We start from the raw sequence: 26,508 nt of genomic DNA, 5'->3' as shown, positions 1-26,508 counted from the left end.
ATCAACATGGCCCTTTCTGAAAACAGCTAATGCCCCCAAAATTTAACTACAGGTTGTTGTGCCCTTGGTGGAAACTTGTCTTGACCTTGAAGGGATAAACTAATAACTGGAAATTCTTCTTCAGATTACATTTTAATAAAAAGTAGAATTAATGGTTTTGCACTAAAAAGGTCCAGGTTTTAAATCTCAGCCTGAGGTTTTTTTTTATGGAGTCGGCATGCTCTTCAAGTGCTTGCATGAGTTCTCTCTGGTACTCCAGCTTCCTATCACAAACCAAAAATATGACTGTTAACTTAATTAATTACTCCAAATTGTGGTTAGGTATGAGTGTATGTGTACATGATTGTTTGTCCAGATTGTCATAGTGTTACCCTTTGATGGACTAGCGGCCTGTCCTTAGTGTACACCACCTCTAGCCCAGTGATTGTTGGAGATGGGTACCTGCCCTCTCCTATCCTCCCATGACTCCCCAAGGACCGGCAAATACCAAGTACAGATAAAATATGGATAGGTGAATCAAGTCATGTAGGTCCAAAGAAAAAAAAAAAAAAAGCTATCCCATTTCTGAGTAGAATTGGTTTGCTGCAGCTATCAATTCTTCAACTTCTTATCTTTCTGTTTTTTTATTTTTTTATTTTGACAGATCAGCTCTAAGGATAATTTGCTTTGTTTATATGAATTCTACTTAAGACACCTTTAGTACTACCAGTTTCACCTCTATCACCCTTGGAGAACCATGAGAACATACAGAGTAGTTAAATGTTGGGCACAATAGATGGGTCCAGTGGTTTTAAAATTAGACTCTGCATCTTCAGAGGCAGTCTTTTTTCAGACTTGGGTGACTCATCAGTTGGCCAAACAATAGCAAGGCTTGAGTGGGAGTTTATTTCAGGCTATAGTAATAACAAGTTGATCATTGTTCCAACACTGTCCAAGAACAGTCTCCATCACATAGGTTCCAGCTGTACGTTCATAGCATTTTAAATGTAACTATTGAAAGTGCTGTTCTTACCCAGACATAAAGGACAAAACTTTTTACTTATTAACATCTCTGACACTGAAGAGTGAGAGAAATCATCAAAAGTGCGAAATCAATAATTATTTTTATTTTATTTAATTTACCAGATTATAGGTTTCATGAAAAACAAAACAAACAAAAAAAAAAACTACGGTATTCAGTGGTATAATGTACACTTGAAGTGAACAAGGACACCAGAAGGGAAGTGAGGAAGGAAAGTCATAATAAAGGAAGGAGGCTACTTTTAGACAACAAGATAGGGAATACACTTTGGAAAAAGTAATATTTTCCAAACCCAAGTTTCTGACTGTGACTAGAAATGATTGGTGACCGAAGAATTACCCTGCCCTTCTAAGGGGACTCATATTAGGAGCATCATGGTGCATTGGGACAACTGCTGTGTTCCAAGACAGAAAAGGTTACTGGTATTTATCCATGGATAATTTTAACAGAACTGTTGACACTTCTGTGTACAACTTCTTCTAAAGGCATAGCGCGCCTGTTAAACAACACCGGAGGTGTTGTTTAACAGGAAGTTGAAGCGACATATGTTACACGCTGCTCCCCTCCCAAGGCCTGCTTGGTCTCCTATAGTACAGAAGGAATATTATTTAATCAAAATATCCTCCAAAAAATAAAAACACACTGTTGTTTCATTGGTCGGATCAGGTAAGGAGAATTTTTTGAATCTCTTAAAGGTACTTGTTAATTGCCACAGAGCCCATTTTATGTCATTTCCTATTGTTAAAGAAGAAAGGAAATTATGATATGCTAGATGACGGGATTGTCAACCACCAATGAAAAACATTATGAATCAGAAAAGAAAAATAACAATTGCGTGCTTGGGTTAGATATTTAGCAGAGTTTAAATGGTGAGCTACAAACATAATCAATTTAAACTTTTTTCTGTGTGAGCTGAACATAGGAGTAGCTCTTGTGAAAGGTTAACTTGGAAAACACTGTATACTTGACACCAGAACACATTGATGAAACAGCAAAAGATATTAGCTGTCTCTTGACTTGTTTACCAGGGTCAAGAGGACACTCATCAATATGTCTCAGATAAAGTATCATTGAGTGCTCAAATTTTCCCACGCAAGTAAACAAGTGAGTTAAGAGACGAGGTGACAGAGGTTGGATCTGAGTCAGAAGGACTTGCTTTTTAAAGCTGTATTTGATTTATCTTAGAGGTTGGAGCTCGGAGACAGGAATAATGTCACACCTACGTTGGAAACCTCATAGTTGCAAGATGGAAAACAATGGGATTGGCTAATAATCCTGGTGGCTAACTGCTTATCCCAAACAAAGCTGACAATAGTGTATTTCCCTTATTAGTTAAAATACAAATGGAACATGTTCAGAAGTATGTAGGTATTTAATACCATTACACATTCCAGTGGTCTAAAGATACCATCAGAAATGCTCATAGTTTATTTAAGCCGCCTTTAGCACATTTTTGTTACGTGCAGCCATGTTGAATACTAAACTTGGAGTTGATTGAGGCCCTATCTCGAACTTCCTGGCTGAAATTTTGACTTCATTAGGTGTTCTCTTTTCATTTTCAACTTGTGGTACAAGGTGTTTAGACAGGTTTGCTGATTCAGAGAATTTTCCTAAGGAACGATTCTTATTAATGAAAGAAATCAACAGAATGTGCTGTATCTCACTTCCCAGTTCCTGGCAGTTACACTGACTGATCATACTGGGAAATCCAAACTTTTGATAATGTCAGCCTTTTGCTTACCCTGCATGAATTAATCACATGATCGAACTCTCAATACAAGCATAGTGTGAGAGTGCATGAATTTAGTGGAACTCATGTGTAAAGTGAAGGAAATGCAGCATGCACCCTGCAAGATTGTGACCATGACTCTGGTGTGTACACAACAAATAACCAAGGAGCATATTCCATCAGCAGGCTGTGTGAGTGAGGGAGGGGGAGAGAGAGAGACATGCAGAGAGAGAGAGAGAGAGAGACCAATGTCTAAATCTCTCAGCTGGAAAACTACAACATCAGAAGGGGGCAAAGAGTCCATGTCTGGTTTAATATCTGACGCAAGAAGCAGGTCATAGTGATATTATCTAACAGATGTCAGACTACAATTGCCTTTGGATACATGCTCTTCCCCAATATATTCACATTATCTGACCTTGGAAAAGATGACTTCCCCTTTAAACTTTTCCACATTTTGTCATATCACGACCACAAATTGCAACTTAAATATTTATAAAATGGTGTGTGGTTTTTTAAAATAGTTCACAAATATGTATGCGTGCACTCTACTTTAACCCGATAACTCTGCATAATTCTCTGTGGAAGAAAACTAACATTGCAGTTCACCCTGTTGTTAACCTCCATGCAATCTCCTCCATGCATTTGAAACCTTCACAAACACTGAGTAGTGACCAGATCTATGTAAAAAATGCTAAAATCAGTTTATCTTTTCCCCTCTACTTCGCAAACATATGCCACTCTGTGTTGGTCCATCACATAGCTTATATGAGCAACAGATTCCTTTTCGAGGAGATCAACATATTTTACAGTCATTTATGGAAGGCTATGTGATGCCTCACTGGGAGTACATTGAAGATCCCAGTATGAAGTCGTGCTTCAGGACAGAACTCTCTGTCAGTGTACCAGAAGATAATGAAGCATGCTGTATAATCATGGGACAAATGGAAATAACAGAGAGAAGGATTTTTTGCGAAAACATCTCTTTCTTTAAATAGTTGTTTGGTTTATAAATAATGAGCTTATTTGCTAATTATGAAGCAAATAAGCTCAGAGAGAGAGCTTATTTGCTCTCTCTCTGAGAGAGAGAGAGACAAAAAGTTGAAACAAAACTCTGAATATTATCACTTACATTACTGATGGTATAACAGTAATTATTAAACTGTTCAAAAGCTTACAACCAAAGCAGGTCTTCAGTGTTCTATGAAGGAATGAACTTGACCCTTTTCTGTGTGTGTTATGTAAGGTGGTGTGGGGTGGTGGCTGGAACAATAGTTTGATTAACTACAAGCAAACATGAACAGTATTTAGTTTTTAAGGCACGTCTTTTTGTGGATAGCCATGCTGTACGTCGTAGCTTGCTGCTGATTCTAGTACTTGAGTTTTGTCGAAGTAAGACACAAGTAACTGCTAAGACATCAGGAGCCAGAAAACATGACCATCTAACAGCATTACGTTTGTCTGGAGCAAAACCACTTTCTATCGCAACTTTTCTTTAGGGATGCACAATATATTGGTATTCAAAGTGATAACGGTACTTGCCATTTTAACATACTGGTGTTGATCCATTAAGTAACGCTGGGTTGATATTAAAAACCAATATTCATTTCTATGTTGTTACAGTTCATATGTTTTGAGGGGGTAGACGAGGTGGCCAAGTGGTATGTTTGAGCATGTGATAGTGACATGGATGCAGTACAGCACTTTTTTAAAGCTGTCTTTATAAAATGTTCTAAAATTAACATTGGTAAATACTGGTTATCTGTCCTTACAGCAATATTAATATCAGAAATCAATATTGGCCCAAATTTTTGCATTAATCCATCCCTTCTTTCCTTGGGCCTTTTAGTTGACATTACTGTAGTCAGATTCATTTAAAGAAACAGACCTGCTCTCCAGATTTCTCTGGTATGGTGACCTTCATGACATCTGCTGGGATTGGCAAAACAGCCAAATGGTTTAGAATTCTGTTTGTTTGTTTTGTTGTCACAAAAGTTGCATTAGTCTGCGTCACTACTTAAGAGGTCCTTGGGCCATCACATAAACACTGATCTACCTTCATCAATCCTTGACAGTATTGTAGCCAGGCGTTTCTGGGTGACATAACAGCCCTAATTTGGTGGCTAGACATGCTGTGCACAAGTAGACTCTGCTCTGTGACAGAAACTCTTGGTTGAACCCAGGAAGTGACTTCAAGATGTTTAGACAGCATCAGATGTACTGACAGGAAAAGTAGAGTTCTACAAGAAGAAGAGAAGTCAGAAAGTCCTGCACAGGCTCTTGCCATAGTAACCCTGGACTTGATAATAAGTTTAAGAATAAACTAGATGGAGTCTGTGTACATGTCTAAGTACTACTCTGTGTAATAATAGAACTTGGAACCTGCAGTTTTATATTTTCAGTATAAACAATAGTGTGCCACCCTGGACATCAGGATCTTGGTACAGGTACACACAGTAAGTGGTGCTGTGCAAAGCCCTACTCAGCTATGTAAGTGTAAGGTTTCCTCACAGACTGTCTACACTCTGACCTACAAACCCAATCAAACAGACTCACAATAACAGCTTACAAAACTCAGCCAATAAAATGTTGACCCTCTTTGCCTGAGAACAAAGAAAAAGCTCAAACATGAGCCAGATTGTGGCTTTTCTTTCCTAAACCAAACCATAAGCTGTCTGACCAAGTGGGAGAATGGAGAGTCAGACAGTTTAAATGTATTGCTAATGTTGCTCAACAGAGAGTCTAGACACAAGGCCCAAACAATCAAATCGAGGTTAAAAAAAATCAAGACATGTTACACCCAGCTAAGCCACCTTAGTCTTACTGCCTGTCAGCGGAAGCTGAAGGAAGAAAGTGGGACCAAAAGTTTAACACTGTTTTTCGACACACTGCTATCAACACCAAGGTGATATCACGGTAGTGCTTTTTGCAAAATTCCTAATCTGATGTTCAAAACTGAATACAATCGCCTATTTCTAAACAAGTAAAAAAAAATCTAGCCCAATTTATCAGGGGATCCGAAAAGTAGCACAAATTCTTATTATTGTCAGACTGAATCAAAGTCATCCAATGACTGCACTGTCTAAATAGGTGTCATTAATAAACATTTATTATTAATACAACAGTGTAATAGACATTGTTCATGTGATCTCCTGGTATTAAAAGCCAAGTCTTGGGAAAGTCACATGTTGACAGCAACATGTGACTTTATGTGGTGAAGTACTGTTAGCTTTTGCAGCATCCCGTAGATATGGGTGACTTGAGAATTCTACTGTACACCAGTGGAGGCAGCAGATTTTTTTCTGTAGCTCGTCAGTTTTTCAAGGGTGCTGTGAAGTGATCATAAGTTCACACCTTTCTCCATAAAACACTGAATATACTCTACAGTCACCAACAGTGTGCCTAATAAATGCAGTAATTTGACGACCTCTAGTTTCTCAAACACACCATACAAAACAAGACCATTGCAAACCTTCTTCAACACCAAAACTCATTGGCAGGTAAGAGAGAGGACACTTTGCACTTAGGGAATGAGCCTGTTGTTGTGGTAGAGGGAGAAGGCATTACAAATTCTGTTTTGATCTGGGATCCTGGAGATTTTTTACACGGTCAGTGGTATAACTGAACCTGTTACTGTTCCTCAGGGAGGTTTTTCAAGAGAAACTGTATTCACAGCTCACTGATGAATTGGAAATTTCCAAGACAGATATCAACGAATGCACCATAATTTGCTAATCAAATAAAGGTACATTCATGCTCGTATTTGCTTTGCACCATGTGATTAACCTGGTAGAACTGTGTCTCCTAGTTCTCCTCGTTGAGAACACAGTAATGCAACACAAGCAGAATGCCTGTTTTGATAACTTTTTCTTGAAACTTCTCTGAGCATGATATAAACTTGATGGCTATTTCTGCAGAACTGGTCTTTCTGCCTGCATGATCACCAAGAAATCCGACTCTTCCACCTACTTGCTTACAGTATGTCAAATGAGGTCATAGGTTCATAACCAATTCCGATAGTCTTTTTTTGTTGCTGTCGTTAACTCATAACTATATTCCTAATTGACTAAAAGGAATTATTTTTGTATCTAGGTTAAATATAATCAGAATCAGATTTCATATAAATATTTTCATCATAGGAAAAAAATTGCATTTCTTCGAGGGGAGTGCTATGTCTGAATCCTGGGAAGAGCTATTACATTTCCTAGTGCCTCCATGAGCTGCCACTGTTGTACACAGAATCCTAATTCTTTAAAGCACAGTTTGTAACTTGTGATTTGTACTCTACTTGTGAATCTAATGTGTCTCATTCTAATGAACGCAACATTATGTACTGCCTTGTCTCGTGAGCTACAAGTGTCGTTACACCCCTAATTATTGCATGTTTGTATAGTAAACACTCACAATGTGGTGCTTACCGAGTAAAAATGCTGCACCTAATCATTAGACAATTTCTAAGAATTTTAAAGCAACATCAAGAAGATGGACTCTGACCAGGATTAATCAGAGGATTTGATGAATCTGCAGAAAAAACAAAGATAGCTGTGTCATCCACTTTGTCTTACTCATCACTGAAGCACAACAGCACACGCAGCTGCTATTTTTCCTCAGCAAAGTTCTAAGAAACCACCAGGATTGGATTTACCTGGCTCTGCCAAACCTATTTTAGGATAGTCTTCAATCCTGGTATATGTGGCTGTAAACATTCATGTTCCAATCAGAAGAGGAGGATTGTGTGGATGCATGACTAGATGGACTGCAGTTTCTGGAAAGGTGGAGTGGAACAGGAGTGATTTAGGACAGGTGATAGTTGCTAAGATGTATGGTTAGACAAGATGGCATTAAAAAAAGGCAGAAGAGAGCAGATGTGGTTCAGATTTTCATTTAGGACAAGATTGGAAATGGGTTTATCACTCAGTCATTGTAATTTATAATTGTCCACATGGACAAAAGGTTGCTGATTAGACGAGACAAGGGTTGTGCTGTTTAGCCACAATGACAAAAAGAATGTTCACTGCCAAGCAAGGTAGTGGAAGCTTTGTGTGGTGCTGTTTTGCTGCCAGTGGAACCTGTACAAATGAGGAAGAATATCCTTTAATTCTTTATCTCAGATTCAATTCAGAATCTGAAAAGCAAATAGAACACTATTCCTTTTTTTTTTACATTCTTATTTTAATATTTGTAACAGACTTCTTTAAATGTTAACAAATACTAAAGGCTATAACTAGCCTTTTTAAAATGTTCCTGTTTTTTATGGCCTGGAGATGGCTAGTCCTACTATTTTGCTAGTGGAGAGTGTCTGGACCAGCAACTCTAATTCATGTGAGATTAGTCAGCTTAAAATTAATTAACTCGCTACCCCTGTGTGAGTTGCATTTTTAAACTAAATGGTAACCGTATGTTCAAAAAGACGAGTTGCTTCCTTAAACATGGAAGGCATTTTCTGCTGTACCTTGTGTCTTAAACAAGTTGACTAAACTGAGGCTTAAACTATTATTCTGTGTGCTCCTGTTGAAACTGAACAACATAATTTCATTTGTTGGTATAGAATGTGAACATGACACAATCTACAATCATTTCTGTGGAAAATGGATCCAAGTGCTTGTTGGTTTTTAATTGGAACCTACTTGCTAAGGTGCTAAAATCCACAAAGGACAAATGAGCTCATTTTCCCAATGAATATATCTAAGTAGCTGTTAAGAGTTTTGGAAAATTCCCCTACATTTTGGACTGGTCTTGGCTGAGAAACAATATGTGGTACAGCTGTCTGGTGCTCATATGTCCTGCAGCAGCAAATCCACCACCATGGAGAGATGCACACTGCCTTGAATAAGCTGGTGAGGGTCACCTGTTGGTGTGAAGCACAACAAGGACAAAGAATCAAGGAGAAGCCTCCTGAGAGAGGGCACAGTTGGAAGTTTTTTGGATGAAGGCCATCTGCAGCCAAGCAAAAGTTTTTTTCAGTAAGGTGAAAACTCCCCCTTTTTGAAATACGGTGAACCAAACTCCTGTTACTGTGCCGGCTGACCAAGGAGGGCATGGACTGAGCTACCAGGAGAGCTGTTGCTTTTCAGAGAAGTCCAGGTAAGCTGACCATGCAATTGTTTCTCAACCCTGCTTAAGCCAGTTTGCGACAGCCATTGTTTCTTTCCCTGTTCCCATACAGGAAGTTCATTGTTTTGTTTAGGTTTTTGACGTTATTCTGCTTTCCACTAGTCCATAATAAGTGAAATGTTTAATATAATATTAGTATTTTTTTATGTATTTGTTTGGCTAATTTTGTTTTTTTGACAGTTTTAACTTATCAATGGAGTTTTCAATGTTAGATTATTTTTAATGATCACTACTGAATAGCTTTTGAATATTCTTAAGCTTTAAGGTCTTTATTAAGCCTTTACTCCCCAAATGGTCATTGATTCAACACTGTGGTGGCCTCTTAATGAGCCATTAAACTGAATTAAATTGAGAATATTGCTTATTTTGTCGATTATATAGAATTTTGATTCAAACGCAGTAAGCTCGATAAACATTTTAATCAAGTTCCACCAGGAATAAATTGTGTTGCACACAGTTCTTAGTTAACACATAGTTCTTGCAGTTAAGATTAGCTGAAATAACTTGTTGAATAATCATTCCAGGCTCCAAAAGGACAAATAGCTGAATCTTCACAATCAGGTTGAAACCCAGACAATAAGCCAGCTTCAATAGGTTTCTTGAAGATGGCTGACCTGATGTGACCCAGCTCTGGTTTCAGAAACCAGCCGTTCAGTGGCTGATCAGATCTCTTAGATGGTCTTCAGTCACAAGACAGCAACCACCACTGGTCTCCTCAGATTCACCATCAAATTCATCAGTGTGGGACAGTGCACAAAATATTGGACAGGACAACCACCCATTTAATCTGCGTGACACAGTGTCACTCATATATTTGCACTACACACACGCTTTTGACACGTGCGGAAGTTTCTGCCTGAAGCTATGCTTGTTACCAGGTTTCTATGAGGACCACCACACACTCTTAGCAACTCAACAAGGAAATCACACTAGGTTTCTGTTACACGCTGTGTTGCTTCTGAATACGTGCTGGAAGCCTAAAGTTCAGCTGTTGTTTACACAGACCACCAGGTGACATTTCTCAGTTCACATAACAGTCAACAACATTTATTTATAATGTGCAAAGCTCAAATGTAAACATATCAATTCTACTACACTGGCAACAGACCAGACAGCTCCCTCACCGGACAATCATCCATCCATAAAACAGAATAAACTACAATACCCAGAGTGCCACCTTGCTCAAGGAATGGCTATCTAGACAGAAAGTCATTATTGCCTTTAACCTGTCTGTCACGAGAGGACCCAAACTAAGGAGGTAACAACTTCCAGGAAGGTAAAGAAAATAAGTCATCAAAACTGATATTAATGTGCTATTAAAATATCAAATAAAAGCATGCAATCACATGATACATGAATAAAAACACACAGACAGACAGACAGACAGACAGACACACACACACACACACACACACACACACATATATATATATATATATAAAACAAATGACTAAAGCAAACATTAATTAATTTCAGTTGTGTCTGGTACATTTTCACATAAGCTCCCATGATACCACTAAATAACAAAAAAAAGTAAAAAAAAAAAAAACCCATACAAAATAATCATAAAAAAATTGTAATAACAAAAAAAATGTTGCTTTCCAACTCTTTCATGTACAATGTTGCCACCCTGCGGGACTGATCTCATATTTGCCAAGGAAACTCATAAATACTGAACTCGGTGAGGCCAGAGTGGCCTATAGACCAAGCTCACTCATGAAAGTAGAGAGTGAGATAATTGCTGACTTTAACAGGCATCAAGTGTCCAAGAGGTCATTTTATCACTATGGGTACTGAATAGAATCAGTACCCAAAGAAGCTACTTACACACACTCAATTACTCCACATAATATAGGGGGGCGGGACAATCTGGACTTTCTATTTAGAGGTTCAAAATATTTCCATAGAAAGTCAAGTAAATCAATATGTTTGGTACTCAAGGGAAACTCAAAGTAATTTGACCAACAGCGCCCCCACCTGGTCAAGAAACACTTCTACCAGTTGCAATGTGAGTATCACTAAGTTTTCCTTTACAACATGGGAACTCAATGAAACAAAAGCAGAGCTGTGCAGAGGACATCAGTGCCAAAAACCGCAGCTTGGATTCTATTCAGCCTCCATCAGCTTGCTTATTGATCATATCTGGATGAGCACACATCATGTAAAAGCAGAAGAAGAAGAAAAGAGAACTTACTGTGGAGTTCCTGCTCGGGGTGTCAGACATCCCGTTGCTGCTTGGTTCCCATGCCGAGGAGCTATATGCTCTGCTGCTGCTGCTGCTGCTACTGAAGGCCTCCTGAGTGGAGCTCCGCAACAGGCTCGAGCTGCCCGGTCTGGAGCCTATGTCATACGACTCGGGCACGACTTTAGTTCGACTGTGGTAGCTCCGTAGGGCACTGGTGGAGGAGGAGGACGCATCGCTGAGGCTCAGGGAGGACAAGTCCCTGCTCAGGTCACTCTGGGAAACAGACTTTCTTCTGCTGAGTGAGATGCTGGAGGCCGCCGGTGAAGAAGCGAGGTAGCTGGACTGGTAGGAGCTGTAGCCTGAGTAGGCGGACCCCCCACTCAGACCTGACGCTCCGTAGCTCTTGACGGGGGTTCTGCTGAGGCTCTCGCTCCGTCGGCTGTTGATGCTGCTGCTGCTACTCCCGAGGATGTCGGTGCGAGGGATAGTTCGACCCCGGTCTCGATCGGGGTCCGAGGAGGCGCTGTAGTTGCGGCCGCGGGCGGCGGAGCTGCTCAGGTAGCTGGACGAGTATCCTGAGGAGGAAGTGGAGTTTGGGGACCTGTAGGTGGACAGCCGGTCCCGCTCGCTATAGGTGCTGAGGCCCGGGGTCAGGGAGGGGCTGTAGGAGCTATAGTGGCTGGTGTAGGAGGAGCCAGCATAGCGTTTGGGGGTGGAGGAGACGCGGGACATGCTGCTGTTGTTGCTGGTTTTTCAGCCAGGGGGAGCCTCTGGAAGACTGCATCGACTGCAGACACAGCAAAGAGACACAAGCACTGTATTAGTTCATCAGCAACAATGGGATCAATACAAACACCACAGCAACACAGCAGGCAGGAGTCAGGCCATTATTCATCCACGCCTCCCCTGAGCTCTGAACGAATGATTCAGGAATTTATCTGCCATCACATCACATCTGCTGTCAGCCTGCATCATCCGAAGCAAAAACTGACCCATGCACCCACTCATCACCCTGCCTTTAGGATTCCATCAATATTTGAGCCTCTTTACCTACATTTATTACTGATCACATTAGTGCAGCCCACAGTTCCTCCCAATATTCATAGCACATCAGCTTTTATCCAGCTGTTTTTTTATGACTGTTTGAAAATACAGCAGGAACAGGATTAAGACTGGAAGGACAGGTGAAAGGTGAGGGAATCTCTTCCTTAGCCCACTGGGGAGTTGAAAGAGCAAACTGGAGCATTTATACAGCTGGCAACTTGACAAAAACTTGGACCTGGCACTGCAGATCTTACTCCACACACTTAGTAACCTTGGCAACCACACACCAGAAATATCGCAGCTTCACAGTTCTTGAAAGGTATTTAAAGCAAAAAGATTGAGGTTTGACTGCAGTCTTCCTGCTGAAATCTAAGAGTCAGTTTTTATTAGAGTTCTCCAACCTGTAGTTCTGGATTAGCGCAGGTGCATTATAACTGTGACATTTAAAAAAACACAGGGCTGCAATTTTCAGTGTCTTATAAAAAAAGTCTTCATACCCCTTCCACTTTGTCATTTTGGATTTTTTATGCACACAAGTATAACATATTAGTGTATAATAGGGCTGGGCATATCAATCTCAATATCTCTATGCTATTGATGTCAAGGTGTGTATTAGTATTGGACTGATATTAGCATGAGGATATTGATACTTTTGTTTACAGTTTCTCTTCTTCATATCCAGCAGATTTACTCTAGTTCACACCAGTACATATGCAGGAATTAAAATGCCAAATATCAAGAGTTTACATTTTCAATTTGAGAAAATGCTTTTATACCTTTTTTAATGTTTGCATTTAAAATGTCTGCCTTCTTTCAAATATGATCCGTGTAATTACCCAAAAAGCACAACTTCACTCCAACAGTGCTCCTCTCTCTCTCTCTTGGCTTTCTGATTTCACATTGTGATCAAAGCTGCGATTTTAGCAGACTTTTATATATTCACAGAGCAAAAAAAACAAAACAAACCCTGATATTCATGTGTCCAGTCAAAGTCTAGACCTAAATCCTGTTGATCTCTACCAACACTTGAACATTGATATTCACAGCTGCTCTCTATCCCTGATCTGGAGCAACTTGGCAAACAACGAGTAGAAACAGCAAAAGGTCTGTCTAGATGTGAAAGACTGGCAGAGATGTACTGGATTTAAAGATGCCTAATTCCAGGGAAAGGTGTTTCAACAAAATATTAACTCATGGGGCTGTGTGCATGCAGCTATGGAAAACGTTCCCTTGTGATTTAAATCTTGTTTACTGGAAAAGTCAGCAAGAACCCTTATTTCACAGAACTTTAACTTTAAATCCAGATTAAACAGATTATTTTGACACGTCAAGCTGAATATTTTCTCCCCATCACCAACCATCGAGATGTCTCTCCAGGTGAAGTCTGTGTGTGAGGTGGAAGTAATGGCTGGCAGCCTAGAGTGTTTGTGTTGCAGCAAAGCCTCAGAGAGGCTCCTGTTCACATGTGCAGAAGCATCTGAATAAATAAAAGTATCTGATGTTGCTGATCCGTGTTGAGTTCATCCAGGGAGGCTCCGATTTCTTTAACCTCGCTCTTTCTGCTCTGATCTCGCCTCTCTTACTGCTTCCTATCCTCTCCTGCTCTCCCTTCATCCCTCTGTGAGAGTGGGCTTCCTTTTCCTCAGAATGTTCTCCTCCGTATTGGCATAGCCTTCTTATGGTCCCTCTCAATCTGTTTTTCAACATCAAAAGGTTTCATCAATAATTCAGCCAATGGATCCGAACCAGGTACATGAGCACTCGGATGGAGGCAGGCCAACATACGCAGAAGCAGGCCATGTTCAACCAGATGAAGCCAGATGATGAAGATAAGTAGAGTGATCCTCTATAGTTTGGCAGGGTTGTTTTGGTTTTAGCATTCTGACACAAAAAGGAAGAATTATGTGGACTCTAATGTTACAGAATCTGAAAGGACAAAGTCATCTTCTGGCTTCACTTTTAATAACAACCTTTTTCACAAATATCACATTGATATTCAATAAGTGTTAATTGCCCTGATATAAATTTGTTATAAAAGTATTACTGATTGCACTTTAAAAATTAGGTAACTTTATCTTATTAAAGGTAAAGTTTAAACAGTAATGATTTCTTGGTTAATGTCAAGTTGTCATAACAAAGACATTTTGAATAATGTCAACTTTGTATTAAAAGTGTCATAATTTACCGAATGATGCTTTATGACAACAGTCATAAATATTCATGAAGGCTTATTCATGTTCATGACAGGTGTTATGTCATGTTTATGAAAGTGTCATGACAGTCTTATTCAACCCCCTTCAAATAAAGTGTTACAAAAAAAAAACATTTTTGCACAATAAAAATACACTAATTATTACCAATCACTAGTTAGAACCAATTTAGATGAGGAAATCTACACACACATCATTAAGGTTCCAGTTGCTTATGATAACCATAGTAGAATAAAGCTTGCCATATTGTGTACCAAGCATGAGAGAACATCTGCGCTTGCCATCTGGAGACAGATATTGGACTAATTACAGCACCCCGTCTCACCCACAGGGTGGCTCAGTGACTGGCTTCAGCCTTGCTGCAGGCTCCCTGTCCCATGATGTGCAGAGCGGAGCAGAGATGGCTATGCTTGAAGGGTGGGACTGGCGAGTGGGGTCCTGTTATTTTCAGTGATGGCTCGCTGTTCTGCATTAATTACCACATATTATCATCATGTGGAAAGAGGATAAAAATGACCAATGATGCTGTGAAGGCACAGATTAGCTATATTCTGGTAGTACCACACTGTGCTATATCATCCATCATTAAGTGTTTCACCAAGACAAAACATCTAAGGACTATATATTGACCATGTTCAAAGTCCCAGAGCTGTCCCCAATCAAACAAGAACCCAGTTCCTGTAGGTGTTCAGATGATCAACTGTCAAGTCAACAAATTGTGAAGTTATGTTTGACATGTACAGTATTTTTATAACAACCTAAGTAACACAGCTACTTGATAGTGCTATAAAATGGCACTATGTGCCAGGAAAGCTCATAATACTGCCACTTTAATAAGGGTTTAATTCCCACAGAACCATGAAGGCCTGACTTGTAGAGTGTTGTTGTCATATGTACAGCTTCTCCCACATGAGCAGAGAATCTCTGCAACTCCTCCCGACTTATCATGGGCTTTTCTTCCAGTAGGCTGTCCAGCCTTCTTTTGAAAGGAATTAGTAACATTAAGTTTTATTTAAGGTATTAGAGTAGAGCCAGATTTGTTTTACTTTACCTGTCAACATTTTTTTAAATCATGTATAATTTTTATTTTTCTTTGCAGTTATGTGCTGGCACATAAAACGGCAATAAACCACATAGAGTTTTTCGCTGTAACATGACAATGTGAAAGTATTCAGAGGGTGTACTGCAGTGAACTGGAACACAGACACACTGCATTTGAAAAATAATTACTATAGTGTATGAATTGCACATGTTACAACAGGAACAAAAACTCACACACTTACACATTCTGGCTATTCTACATTTTCAGCCTCCCCCGAGGCAGTGCTACCCGGCAGTTACCATGGCTACAGTAGCAACAAGTTATGGCCAATTTAAACTTCCTATCAGAGCTGCTGACTGGTAGCTAAGTTCTTGTCCTTTCTTCAGACCAAGAAAATTACAGGTTTCTGACCAGCAAGCCTCTATACAGCTGGGGGAAAAAAAGAGATCAGACTACTGGCACCCATTACATAAGAGATGTAATGGGTGCACCAAGATTTTAGGACATCGCTATTAAAAATATTTCAACTGAGTGGCAGAGATGATTGCATGGTGCACTCAAAGAGAAGTTTGTAGCAGCTGCCTACTGGCATCGAGATGGAGAGATGAGGTTTCACCTACGGGGCAAGTTTCAGAGAACTAGGCCAAAATCTTTTTACGAACCTCACTTTCAATATGTGGAACTGGATCCCAGAGCAATGCTCGGCTAGTATGAATCTACCCAACGACCAAGAAAAAATAGAAACTAGTGGACAAATTAACACTGCATTTGGCATTCAGCTCATCCGCAAAAATATTTGAGAGAGAGAAGTAAATTCATTCAGATTAACAAGGCTGTCACAGAAGAAAATGACTCCAAAATTTGACTCCATGTCCATGTGAAATTGCACAAACCAATGATAAATATCACATTATCAGCAATGGCTTTTAAATCTTGGTCCTCCGAAACTGCAGAAGAGCAGACATGACCTTCAAATCTTGCTTCTTTCTTAATATTTTCTCACCGTAATATTTGCTCAGAGTGGGTTGAAACTGTAGTGATATCATAAAAAGTAGAACTAAATGGTAAACTGAATAGACACAGAGTTGCATCCAAATAGAATTAAACTCTGCTTCAGTTAAGGGTTTGACCTAGAAACAGATTTCCTCACTATCATTATTTATTCAAATAACAAAGTCAAGTGTAAACCAAGAATACCCCATGATTCAACAGACTCTACTCACCTTCAGAAGCAAGAACTATTTGTAGTCGTTTTTGTACGGAGTAAAATTTTATATGTCAAGGAGAAATTTTGACCCACTCCTTTTTCAACATTGCATGAATTCATTGAGGTTTGCAGACACTGTTTTCTGCACAACTCTCTGCACAACTCCCACAACAGCATTTCAGTCAGGTTGAGGTCTGGACTTTGACTGGGGCTTCAGGGAACCTTGATTTATGTCTTTCTTTTCACATATTGTTCTGTACAACTGATTATTTTTCTTGTTTATGACTCATTTTGACAGAAAAGTTATTTTGACTTTTAGGTTATTATGACCTAAAAATATGACACAGAAGGACTCACTTTTGATTTAAGATTACATTTGGTGAACAGATTGGTTTGTGGTCAACTCAATGGCAGGACACTTTGGACCTGCAGCTGTAAAACAAGCCTAGACCTTCACTCCTCCACTACTGTGCTTTGACAGCAGCTGTTTATTCTGATGTAATTGTTTTGGTTTCACCCAAACAGCACTGTGCATGACAAAAAAAAACAAAAAAAAAAACATCTGAACTTGTTCTCATGTCTCAGCAGATATTGCTATAATACTTTTGTAGTTTATTCAAATGTACCTCCTGGATGCCTTTCCCAAAAGCTATACTTGGGGCCTGATCTACAAAGATTCCAAATAAAGAGCGCTAAAATGTGTGCGCAAGCATGCATGCGTAAAAGTGGTGCCGAAAAGCTGGGTAAAAACTTTTCCGATTAAAAGCAAATCAACTTTTTTGAGCTTTATTTTGTGTTATAATGTTATTCTTCCATCAAGAACATACCTGGAGTGTTGCTTTGATTCTTTCATCCAAGTTTGAGAAATCCTTTAATCTCCCCCAGCAGCCATTCGGGGTGCCTGAATGCTTGCCCCCCACAAAGCCCTAACAATTTGCACAAACCTCCTACTTGGAGCTGCAATCTCCAGCTGAGCTTCTGCCTCACAGAACACCCCTGCCCCACTCAGCTCCTCCAGACTAGCGGCAGAGTTATCAAGAACCTACTGGAACTGAACATTTGTTGAGTATAAATACGAACTCTTTCTCAGTCTGACGCTCCTGAGAACGGTTGGAAACACTGTGAAACATTGTATTGGTTTATGGCTAGAAAATCACTTTTTATTCCAGAAGGTACGTTACTATGACATCTTTCTAAGGAGACCATAAATAAGCAATAAAGTGTAAAAATAACTGTTACAAAATCATTGGTTTAACTTTTATTGCTTGATTCTGTTTTTTGAGCCTTTCCGAGTCTGGTGATCTGCCCCACCACCTCTGCTTTTAGACAGCATGGCTGCTTTAATTTCACAGTTTATAAGTCAGCAATATGTAAGAAAAACACTGCTTCACCTACAGAGTTGTGACAGGTACAGAGCTATCACAACATCTGGTTGAAGTTGCCGGTAGGCGATGATGTCTTGTTATACAAACACGTCCGTGGCACTGTTTCAGCCAGTCTCACATAAAACGGCCTTTTCTTCACCTCATCGACCAGACCTCCATTGAGCCAAACATAAGAACACTGACAGTTGGATTACATGATATTGATCTTCTTGTTACACTGAGATGCTCAACTGGCCTCCTGTGGATTTACAAACCCATCTCTCATTAGCAACATGTTACTTGGTGCAGCTTTATGCCACGCTTGGCTCAAGAGAGTATGTTTCCACCACTGACTTTGACTATCACTAAGATATATAAATTCTAACTGGTCGTATTGGTTCTCACCTGCTTAGACCTTTCCACATTTTGCATGTATTATGGCAAATTATGTAATAGACCAACAGAATGCAACATCTAACTGTGACCTGGAAGACAAGAATACATTGTTTTAATTTTTTTTATTTTATTTTTAAAAAGTGTCATTAGGATTCATCTCTCTCTACTTTGACAACACCAAATAAAATTTAACGCAACCATTTCCTAAAGAAGTCACCAAAGTAGTAAACTGCTTCCACCTCTGAGTAAGAAACAGACCCTAGACCACCAACTCTGCTAAGCAGGTGCCTGAGGAGACAAATTGAGTTCAAACAGACTTCACATCAAATGGCCTTTAAATACCTGAAAAACAGAACACATGCTCAAAATCTTCCATTCAAATTTTCCTGAATCTCCGCCTGCTACAGTCTTCACTACACAGCCTAGATTTGACAACAATAAGAACCTGGAGGGGAAGAAGGCCATTAGCATTTATCACTACCACCATCTGTTGGTGACTCACGCACGAGGCCGTGACTACAGTGCAGAGGACAGGATCTGTGGGCTGCTGCACCCTCTGCACATGACCAACTTCATTCTTTATTCATTGACTCAATCATTTGGTCATTTACACTCCGTTACTAATTAAAAAGCTCATCGATCTCTGCTGATCCACTTACTGATGCTGATGGATGTTATATGTTACAAAAGATTAGAGACAATAACCCTGACAACTTCTATTACCACCTTCTCAAGTACAGGTGATTTGGACAAGAGAATTGTAATCTTCAGCTTTACAGCATGTGTCCTCAATGATTGAAAAAAAACGAATCCAGCTTTTAATCAAAGCTGTTGCTGACATCAGTTGAAACCATCAGGTGGATGATTCATTCAACCATCCAGCCTGTCAGCGCTCTCAGTGACCTGCTGTACCTGGAGGATTTGGTATTTTTGGGTCTCATCTAGATTATGACGGAAATGTCGCTGCAGTAACTTGTTACTTTCCATCCAACGTTTTAAGCGACAACACGGCTTATATTGACCGACTGTTTGGCTGGACCGGGTTTTGTTTATTTGCAGTGTCGATAAAAAGTATATCATGATCAACAATTTTTTTTTTGACAAAAATACAAACTCTTTAATGTCTAAATCAGAAAACTAATTTCTGCCAATTAATGACAATATGTAACCTAAAATAAGGGTTTGTGAACATATTCACCGCCTTTAAAGTGACCATTGAATCTCCAGCTATTTCAAGAGCTCATGGTGCCTCGCACACTAAGCATGTTTCCAGGGCCTTTGTAGAAAAAGGCCCTGGAAGCATCAGCATCACAGACCTCCAAGCATACATATCAGCGAACAAAAAGTGCTTTTTAAAGTTTTTAAACTTTTGTTTCAGCCCAAACCCAGCTGAAGTGCTACTGAAAAGCTCAATTTGAGTTTCATCAGACCAGAGCACAACGTTCTAGTTAAAGTCTTAGAACATTACACTTGTGATGGCAGACGTTCTGGCATCACTCCCAAACAACTGGTTGCCATGTAGACAGTGTCTGACAGTTGTTATAGAAACTTGGCAAAAAGAAGCTGCTACTCTTTGCTGCAGTTCTCCTAACGGTGACCTTTAAAGCTTTTTGTCCCAATCCGGCTCACTGTGTGTAGAGGCAAGATAAATATGGGGCCCCATCCCAGCCTAAAAGAAATACACTCTGTTCCCCTTCGTATTTATGCTCCAGATAAACAGTCCTGGGTGACCAATTAGAAGCTCCTAGAAACTTTGATCAACTTTAAAAACTGAAGTATAAATGATAAAAACGCTTTACTTATATTTTTATCATTCATTTATGTTTGGGAAGCTGGTACCTGCTGTATTTGTAGCAGTGTGCGTCAGACTTCATGGGTTTAGGGGCAGCTCATCCTACTGATGCCACCCCAGAGTTTAAACACAGAGATCACCCCTGTGAAAAAACACAGACATGTGAGTGAGAACACAGGATCGGGGTGTAAAGCAAATACAATAAAAAAGAGTGAAAGTAGTGCACTTCTGGGTGTTAATCCAAATGTGATGGAGTTAAAAGGTTACAAACTGATGGTCAGATATTCTGCTTTAGATAGAGGGAACAGCTTCTGAAGCAGGGCCATCCAGAACACTCGCGTTTGCACTAAAATCAGGAAGATAGAGCCCATCACTCCAGTTCATTGGCTCTCTGCCTTGGAGAATAGATCATAAAATATGTCTGTTAAAGCACTGAATGTCTAGTACCAAAATACATTAAGGAGTTGTTGTCGTCGTATCAACTTTCAAGACCTCTCTGGTCTTCTGCTTCTGGTCTGCTCCTCATCCTCAGAACCAGGATCAAACATGGAGAAGCAGCATTCAGCTTCTATGCACCGCAAATCTGGAACAAACTTCCAGAACACTACAAAAAATTGTGAAATACTGAATTCCTTTAAATCAAGGCTAAACTCCCACCTGTTGTCAGACAGGTTCACTTGATGTGATTTCTTGATTCTACAGCTTTAGTGGTAACCAAGTCTGAGTGTGAACACTGAAACTGAACCAGAAGAAATGTGGTTTACTCTGGTTAATTTATGATTTAACCACAAGTGAATTAATCTCTCATATTTCATAAGGTTGGTTTGAAGACCTTTTTGCTTTAATTAATAGTTTGCATTTACTACTTTATCAGATGTTAATGATCGGAAACATTTACGTTCTAAAACAAATTCGTAAACAGAAGAAATCTAAAGGAGGAAATCCTTTTTCACGGCACTGTATGTGCAGAATGACAGCTAACACGCCAGAAAACCTTTCCATGGATGACAAATATAGCGTGTGAGGAACTTCATATTGCCTGGAAGTCCTATAAATAGAGAAGTGAAGCAGCTAGAAGCTTAACTTCACAGCAGACACATTCAACTTTAAATGAACGAGCGATAATTAGAGAGTGGGATGGACACTTGAGATCCTACAATCAAATCTAGGAAAGTTGCTCCTGTAAAGCTCACACGAGGAGGATTGTTTAGTCGAGTTTGTTAGAAAGAAAACATGCAGCAGCTTATTACCATCGCTTTAAAGCGAAGCTTCTTGTACTCAAGCGAGAAAAATCTGGAAATATTATCCCCAACCCTCAGCCCAGCTCCTCATAGAAGATCACTACAAAGCTGAGCAAACAGTTGAGACCAGAACCAAGCAGGTTACCTGCAGGAAGATAAATGGAGGTTTGAGAAGGCTCACCCTTGTTGTTCAGAGCAGCCGGGTCTATGGACAGAAAGCAATAGGGGCGCTACTCAGGACGCTGCAGACCCACAGAGCAAGAGGATAGATAGTGTGAGCACGGCTGTCCAGAATGCCACGGATCAGGTTACAGAGCCGGTAAATATAGCAGACGCCCGTGACCTCCACAGGTCTCTCGGCGCTCCTCTGGCATTCTACTTTACTCTTAAAGGACTAGTGTTAAAACTTTCTGGAAGCCAGGCGGGCCAGAGGTGATTTCCACAGCTCTGCTGGAGCAAGCACTAAAAACATGTCAGAAATCATCTTGAAAAGTTAAGAATGCGCCACAGTGGATTGTGATTCATCCACTAAGTTCCTCTGAAACATTGCCACCGTAAGGATGTTACAACTGAGCTAGCGGAAATTAATTATTATGTATTCTGACTGTTGAGTGACTCGATTAAACCCCTTTTTGCACTTTTAGGATTCCTTGCAAAAGTATTCAAAATCCTTAGATATTTTTTTTCCCCACATGTTGTCATGTTACAATCACCAACTCAAAATAACTGTATTGAGATTATATGATAAATCAACATAAAGCAGTGCCTTAATTGTTAAATGGAAGGAAAATAACAAAGGTTTCTAAACTTTTTACAAATAACGTGAGTTTGTAACTGAAGATCAGTCACACTGGATGGAGAGTATTTTGTGAACTTACAATTTTAGCCACAGTCCTAACATAAATACATAAATACATAAATAAATACATACCCAGCTGAGGATATTTTGGTAATTTGTTCATGAACTATAGATTTTTATACATTTTTCTAAAAAAATAATTTCTCATTGAAAAAGCATTGTATATAGGAACATGAGACATTTCAAACTGCTTCTCTTGTAGACCCGGTCATCTACAAACATTTTTGGAATTTCAATGTAGAATATGGATTTTGTGATTTTTAATAATTTGGGTTGTTACTGGCATTATTATTATTGGAAATGACAGATGGCAATTTTTAAGTTCAAAAATATTAAATCTAGAGATATGGTGACATGCTTTCATTATACCAGATATAGACAATGTCATCTGAAAATATGTTGGAAATTTTACGACAAGCTTCAAATATATTTTGATGAGTTTTTAGATTTGAGTAATGGGAGGACATACTGCTTTGGGATTGCAATCCATTGCAATTCTACTTAGATTTAGGACTGGGCTTTTACTAGGCCATTCAGACACATGAATATGCGTTGATGCAAACCATTTTATGTAGCTCTGGCTACGTGGTTTATTGTTATCTTTCCATGTTTTCTGTCACTTCTGACCAGCGCATCTGTCCCTACTAACAAAAACCATCTTCAAAGCATGATGCAGCCACCACCACATTTCACTGTTCGAATTCAGGGTGTGTTCAGGGTGATGTTTTCCCTTCACATAATGCTCTAGGCCAAAATAATATTAAACTCAGGGCTCATCTGATCAGAGCTGGATGCTGGTAGTGTCCCTTACAAAGGCTTGTAACAACATTCAAATGTCTTGTGGATCTGCATTCTGTCAACAGATTCTCCAATCTGAGCTGTGGATCTGTGACCTGCTGTTTCTCTAATTACTTCTCTCATTGCCTGTCAGTTTAGGTGGAAGCTTATGTGTTGAGGCGTCTGACCTGGCGACATACTCTTTCCATTTTCAAAAAATACATTGAACAATCTTATAAAAGATGCAGAGAGCTTTGGATATTACTGTTCTTCTCCTCAACTTTCTCCCTGGCCTGTCTGCTTGGTTCTTTGGTGTTTATAATGCTGTTTCTTCACTAATGGTCACGTAATGGAATACAATTACGATGTACAATTTAGTCTTCAGAATTTTGTTTTGTTTTTGAGTTGGTGAAACATATTAAAATATAATTTACAGAACTTTGTGTTGGTGACGGATGTGGTACTCTTGGAAGGCTCCGTGTGTCCGGAAACGCATTCCTGGACTGCGACACCAGGGTCCAAATAAAAACGAGTATTCTCTGGCCAGAGGACATAGCTGACGTACGACAATGGAAAAAGACAGTCGGAGCTCTGTGCCGAAGTGGCTCTGAACCGGCGTATAGCGTTACATGACACCGAGAGGAGACGGGTCTGTGATGGTACCGGAGCACTCAAGGCGGTACTCCGAGTGCCGTGATGTCAGCAGTGTACCAAATAGACTGATTACATGCGAGCAGAGGTGGAATGCCTGATGGAGACCACAGGCGATAACGTTATTCCGCACCTTAATAAGAAAACCAGTCAGTAGTGTTAGCAATTCCGTCTCCATTCCCGGATCCGATTCATTTGGCTCAGCTCACCAGTAAGATCCGGCTCTTTCTGCTACACAATTCTAATTCGGAAAAGTTTTGAGATTTAATTTTGTATGAGCGTTACCCCGTATAACACTGATTAACATAATTTTTTGAATTATTTAATCAAATTTTCTGTCTTTTTTTTACTGCCTTATTTTCTTAAATTTTAATCAGGTGCCTGCTGTAAATTTTCCCTGTGGGAATTTTTAAAGTATCTCTGTTTCTGATTATACTCCTTGATTAATATAAATGAAATTTTAGAAAGTGGCAGATAGCTGTAAACAATGAGATTGTTTCTGATGGATGTTTCTTTCTATACAAATTGAGTTGTTTTCTCCACTGTTGCCACATGCTTGCTCAGGATGAAAGACTGATGCCAAGTCAACAAGATTAAATTATCTGGGCTTCCTTAGACAAATGTTTACCAACTGCCATTAGATAATCAATTGACTTTGATGGCACAGTATTAAAATTAGAAACAAATTGAACATATCTGATATGGAAGTTACTATATAATTGGATTCTATGGGGAAGACTTGAACTATTTTAGAACTGAAATTATATTGTATTATGCCATGGATTGAAGTTGTCTTGTAAAGGGCTTTGAGATTACATTACATTTATTGTAATTTGGTTCCAATACACAGGTGCGAATTACATGGTTACTTACTGCTTATGCATATTTTGACATGTACTGCTATTATGCTATAATAATAATAATAATAATAATAATAATAATAATAATAATAATAATAATAATATTGATAATGCCAATAATTATACTTCCATTGTTCATGTGAATGAATCACTCATTCATTATGAGTGGGCACAAGGAGCCGGCTCGGCTTCGGGCGCCACATCACTAATCAGCAGCGTTGCCTGGTGATGGAAGCGGGCAGGCTCGCAGGAATGCAGTGCGAGAGAGGGTACGAGAAAGGACATAGAGGCAACCGTAAACCCAACGTTCCTCTAACCTGCCGCTGGGAGATGCAGTCAAGTTAATAAACCACTTATAAACTAACTAGTATACACTTTACGGCTGTGTAAGCAGGCCGAATACGCCTCAGTGGTAACTCATGGAAACGCATTTAGGACAGCTGCATAGACACAGCGCCAAACTGTGCTGTGACAGCGAACTGAGGCACTGCTGCGGGACACACTGTTCATACTTTAGCCGCATAGATATGACCAATAAAATCACAAGGATACATTTTACTCTACATATAATAAGTGCAGATGGAAAAAAATAAGCAGGAATAAATCGAACTTTCTCGAGTTTTTCCAACCGCTGTCCTCCACAGCAAGCTTCGTTTAGGAATTAAAAAAAAGAAGAAGAAAAAACATGCAATCCAATCAAACATTATGTTCCACTCAAATTTTATGTTGTTTTGACTTATAAATTCTGACCCAGTACTGGGACTAAGCTAAGTAGCTAAGTGTCAAGAATACGAAGAAACAGCACCTATCAGGGTTATGGAGGTAGAAGGGAACTGCATTCACTCACCCCGCAGTTGGAGATCATCCCGATCCAAACGGGCAGCGAAACGCCCCCAACAGAGTCCCCCTTTATCTGGTCGGTGCTTCTATCAGACCACAGGGTCCAGGGTTTAATTGTAGTAAAACGATAATGTTAAACCGACGAGAAATCTGCCAAAGGCTTTAACGAGGCGACCGTTAGTGTTTAGCCATATCGCCTGTTCGCTGCAGTTGTAGAGTTTCAGCAACCGAGTAACGGCCCATTTCGCTTTAACGGTGACGTCAGCATGGCCACGGAGCGAAGCTGTGATTGGTTCAAAGCAGAATCAGCACGTCACTGGCCATAGATGTGAACCGCCTCCTACACCGTCACCATAGCGACTAACGTAAACATCAGAGAATCCTTTCATTGAAAATATGCGACGTTCGGTCGCGGGGGAGATCTATCCCGTTCCTCCTTCTGTGTTATTTTTTTTATTGGAGCTTTTTAATGGAAACAATAATAATAATAATAATAATAATAATAATAATAATAATAATAATAATAATAATAATAATAATAATAATGATGATAATAATCAGAAGAAGAAGAAGAAAAAAAGGAGAATCGCCCGTTTTAAAACAAAAATATAAATATTTAAATATATGTAACTTTAAGCTAATATTTAAAAATAAAAGGGGGTAAATTGACAGTTTAATGATTACATTTATTTTTAAAATAAAATTCTCACATTGCCTATAAATGTAGTTCATTGTTGCTAAAAAAAAATCATTCAGCCAGGTTTAAAAAAAGAAGATATTTCTCAAAGTTGTTTTATAATAATTTATATACTGAATCATATAGCTATGCAAAATTGCTATACTAAATCAATTTTAAAAAGCTGAAATTTATTTCTGACAATTCATTCCCAAAAAGTTAGAATATTATGTCATATACCATAAAGATGAATATAGTAGTAAATTGTTTAAAACCAATATTTTATCAAAAACAAAACACTGTCTGAAATATGTGGGCTTTTCTGTAACTAGGGTCATGTCAAAGATATGTGATTTTAATATTTTTGACTAAATTTGATTCTCCAAATGATGTGGGCTGCCTGAGAAATGGATATCTAACTCTTGATTAGACTGAAATATGGGGAATTTAAAGACCAAGTCAACACCTCAAAGTTTTGTTGTGCTCCTGAAACAATCCCT

General features: G+C 39.3%; 1 protein-coding gene across 2 annotated transcripts in view; it reads right to left on the bottom strand.

Moving 5' to 3' along the window:
• The window catches only part of usp2a (ubiquitin specific peptidase 2a), a 42,453-nt gene extending 16,894 nt beyond the window's left edge, over positions 1-25,559 (bottom strand). The window contains exons 1-2 of one of the 2 annotated variants that reach the window (XM_088011697.1): positions 25,340-25,559; positions 11,059-11,836 (exon numbers count right to left, since the gene is read on the bottom strand). In XM_088011697.1, coding sequence (XP_087867823.1) covers positions 11,059-11,781 — 723 coding nt within the window. In that variant the 5' untranslated portion in view covers positions 11,782-11,836; positions 25,340-25,559. The remainder of the gene's footprint in view (positions 1-11,058; positions 11,837-25,339) is intronic. The other variant, XM_015008177.2, reaches the window with a different exon arrangement.
• Between the last annotated feature and the right edge of the window lie 949 nt (positions 25,560-26,508).

Source organism: Poecilia mexicana, unplaced genomic scaffold (assembly GCF_051168715.1).
Source record: "Poecilia mexicana isolate PSO_F unplaced genomic scaffold, ASM5116871v1 scaffold_13, whole genome shotgun sequence".
Taxonomy (NCBI): Eukaryota; Metazoa; Chordata; class Actinopteri; order Cyprinodontiformes; family Poeciliidae; genus Poecilia; species Poecilia mexicana.
Note: the sequence above shows the minus strand (reverse complement) of the source record. Positions and strands in the feature narration are given on the sequence as shown.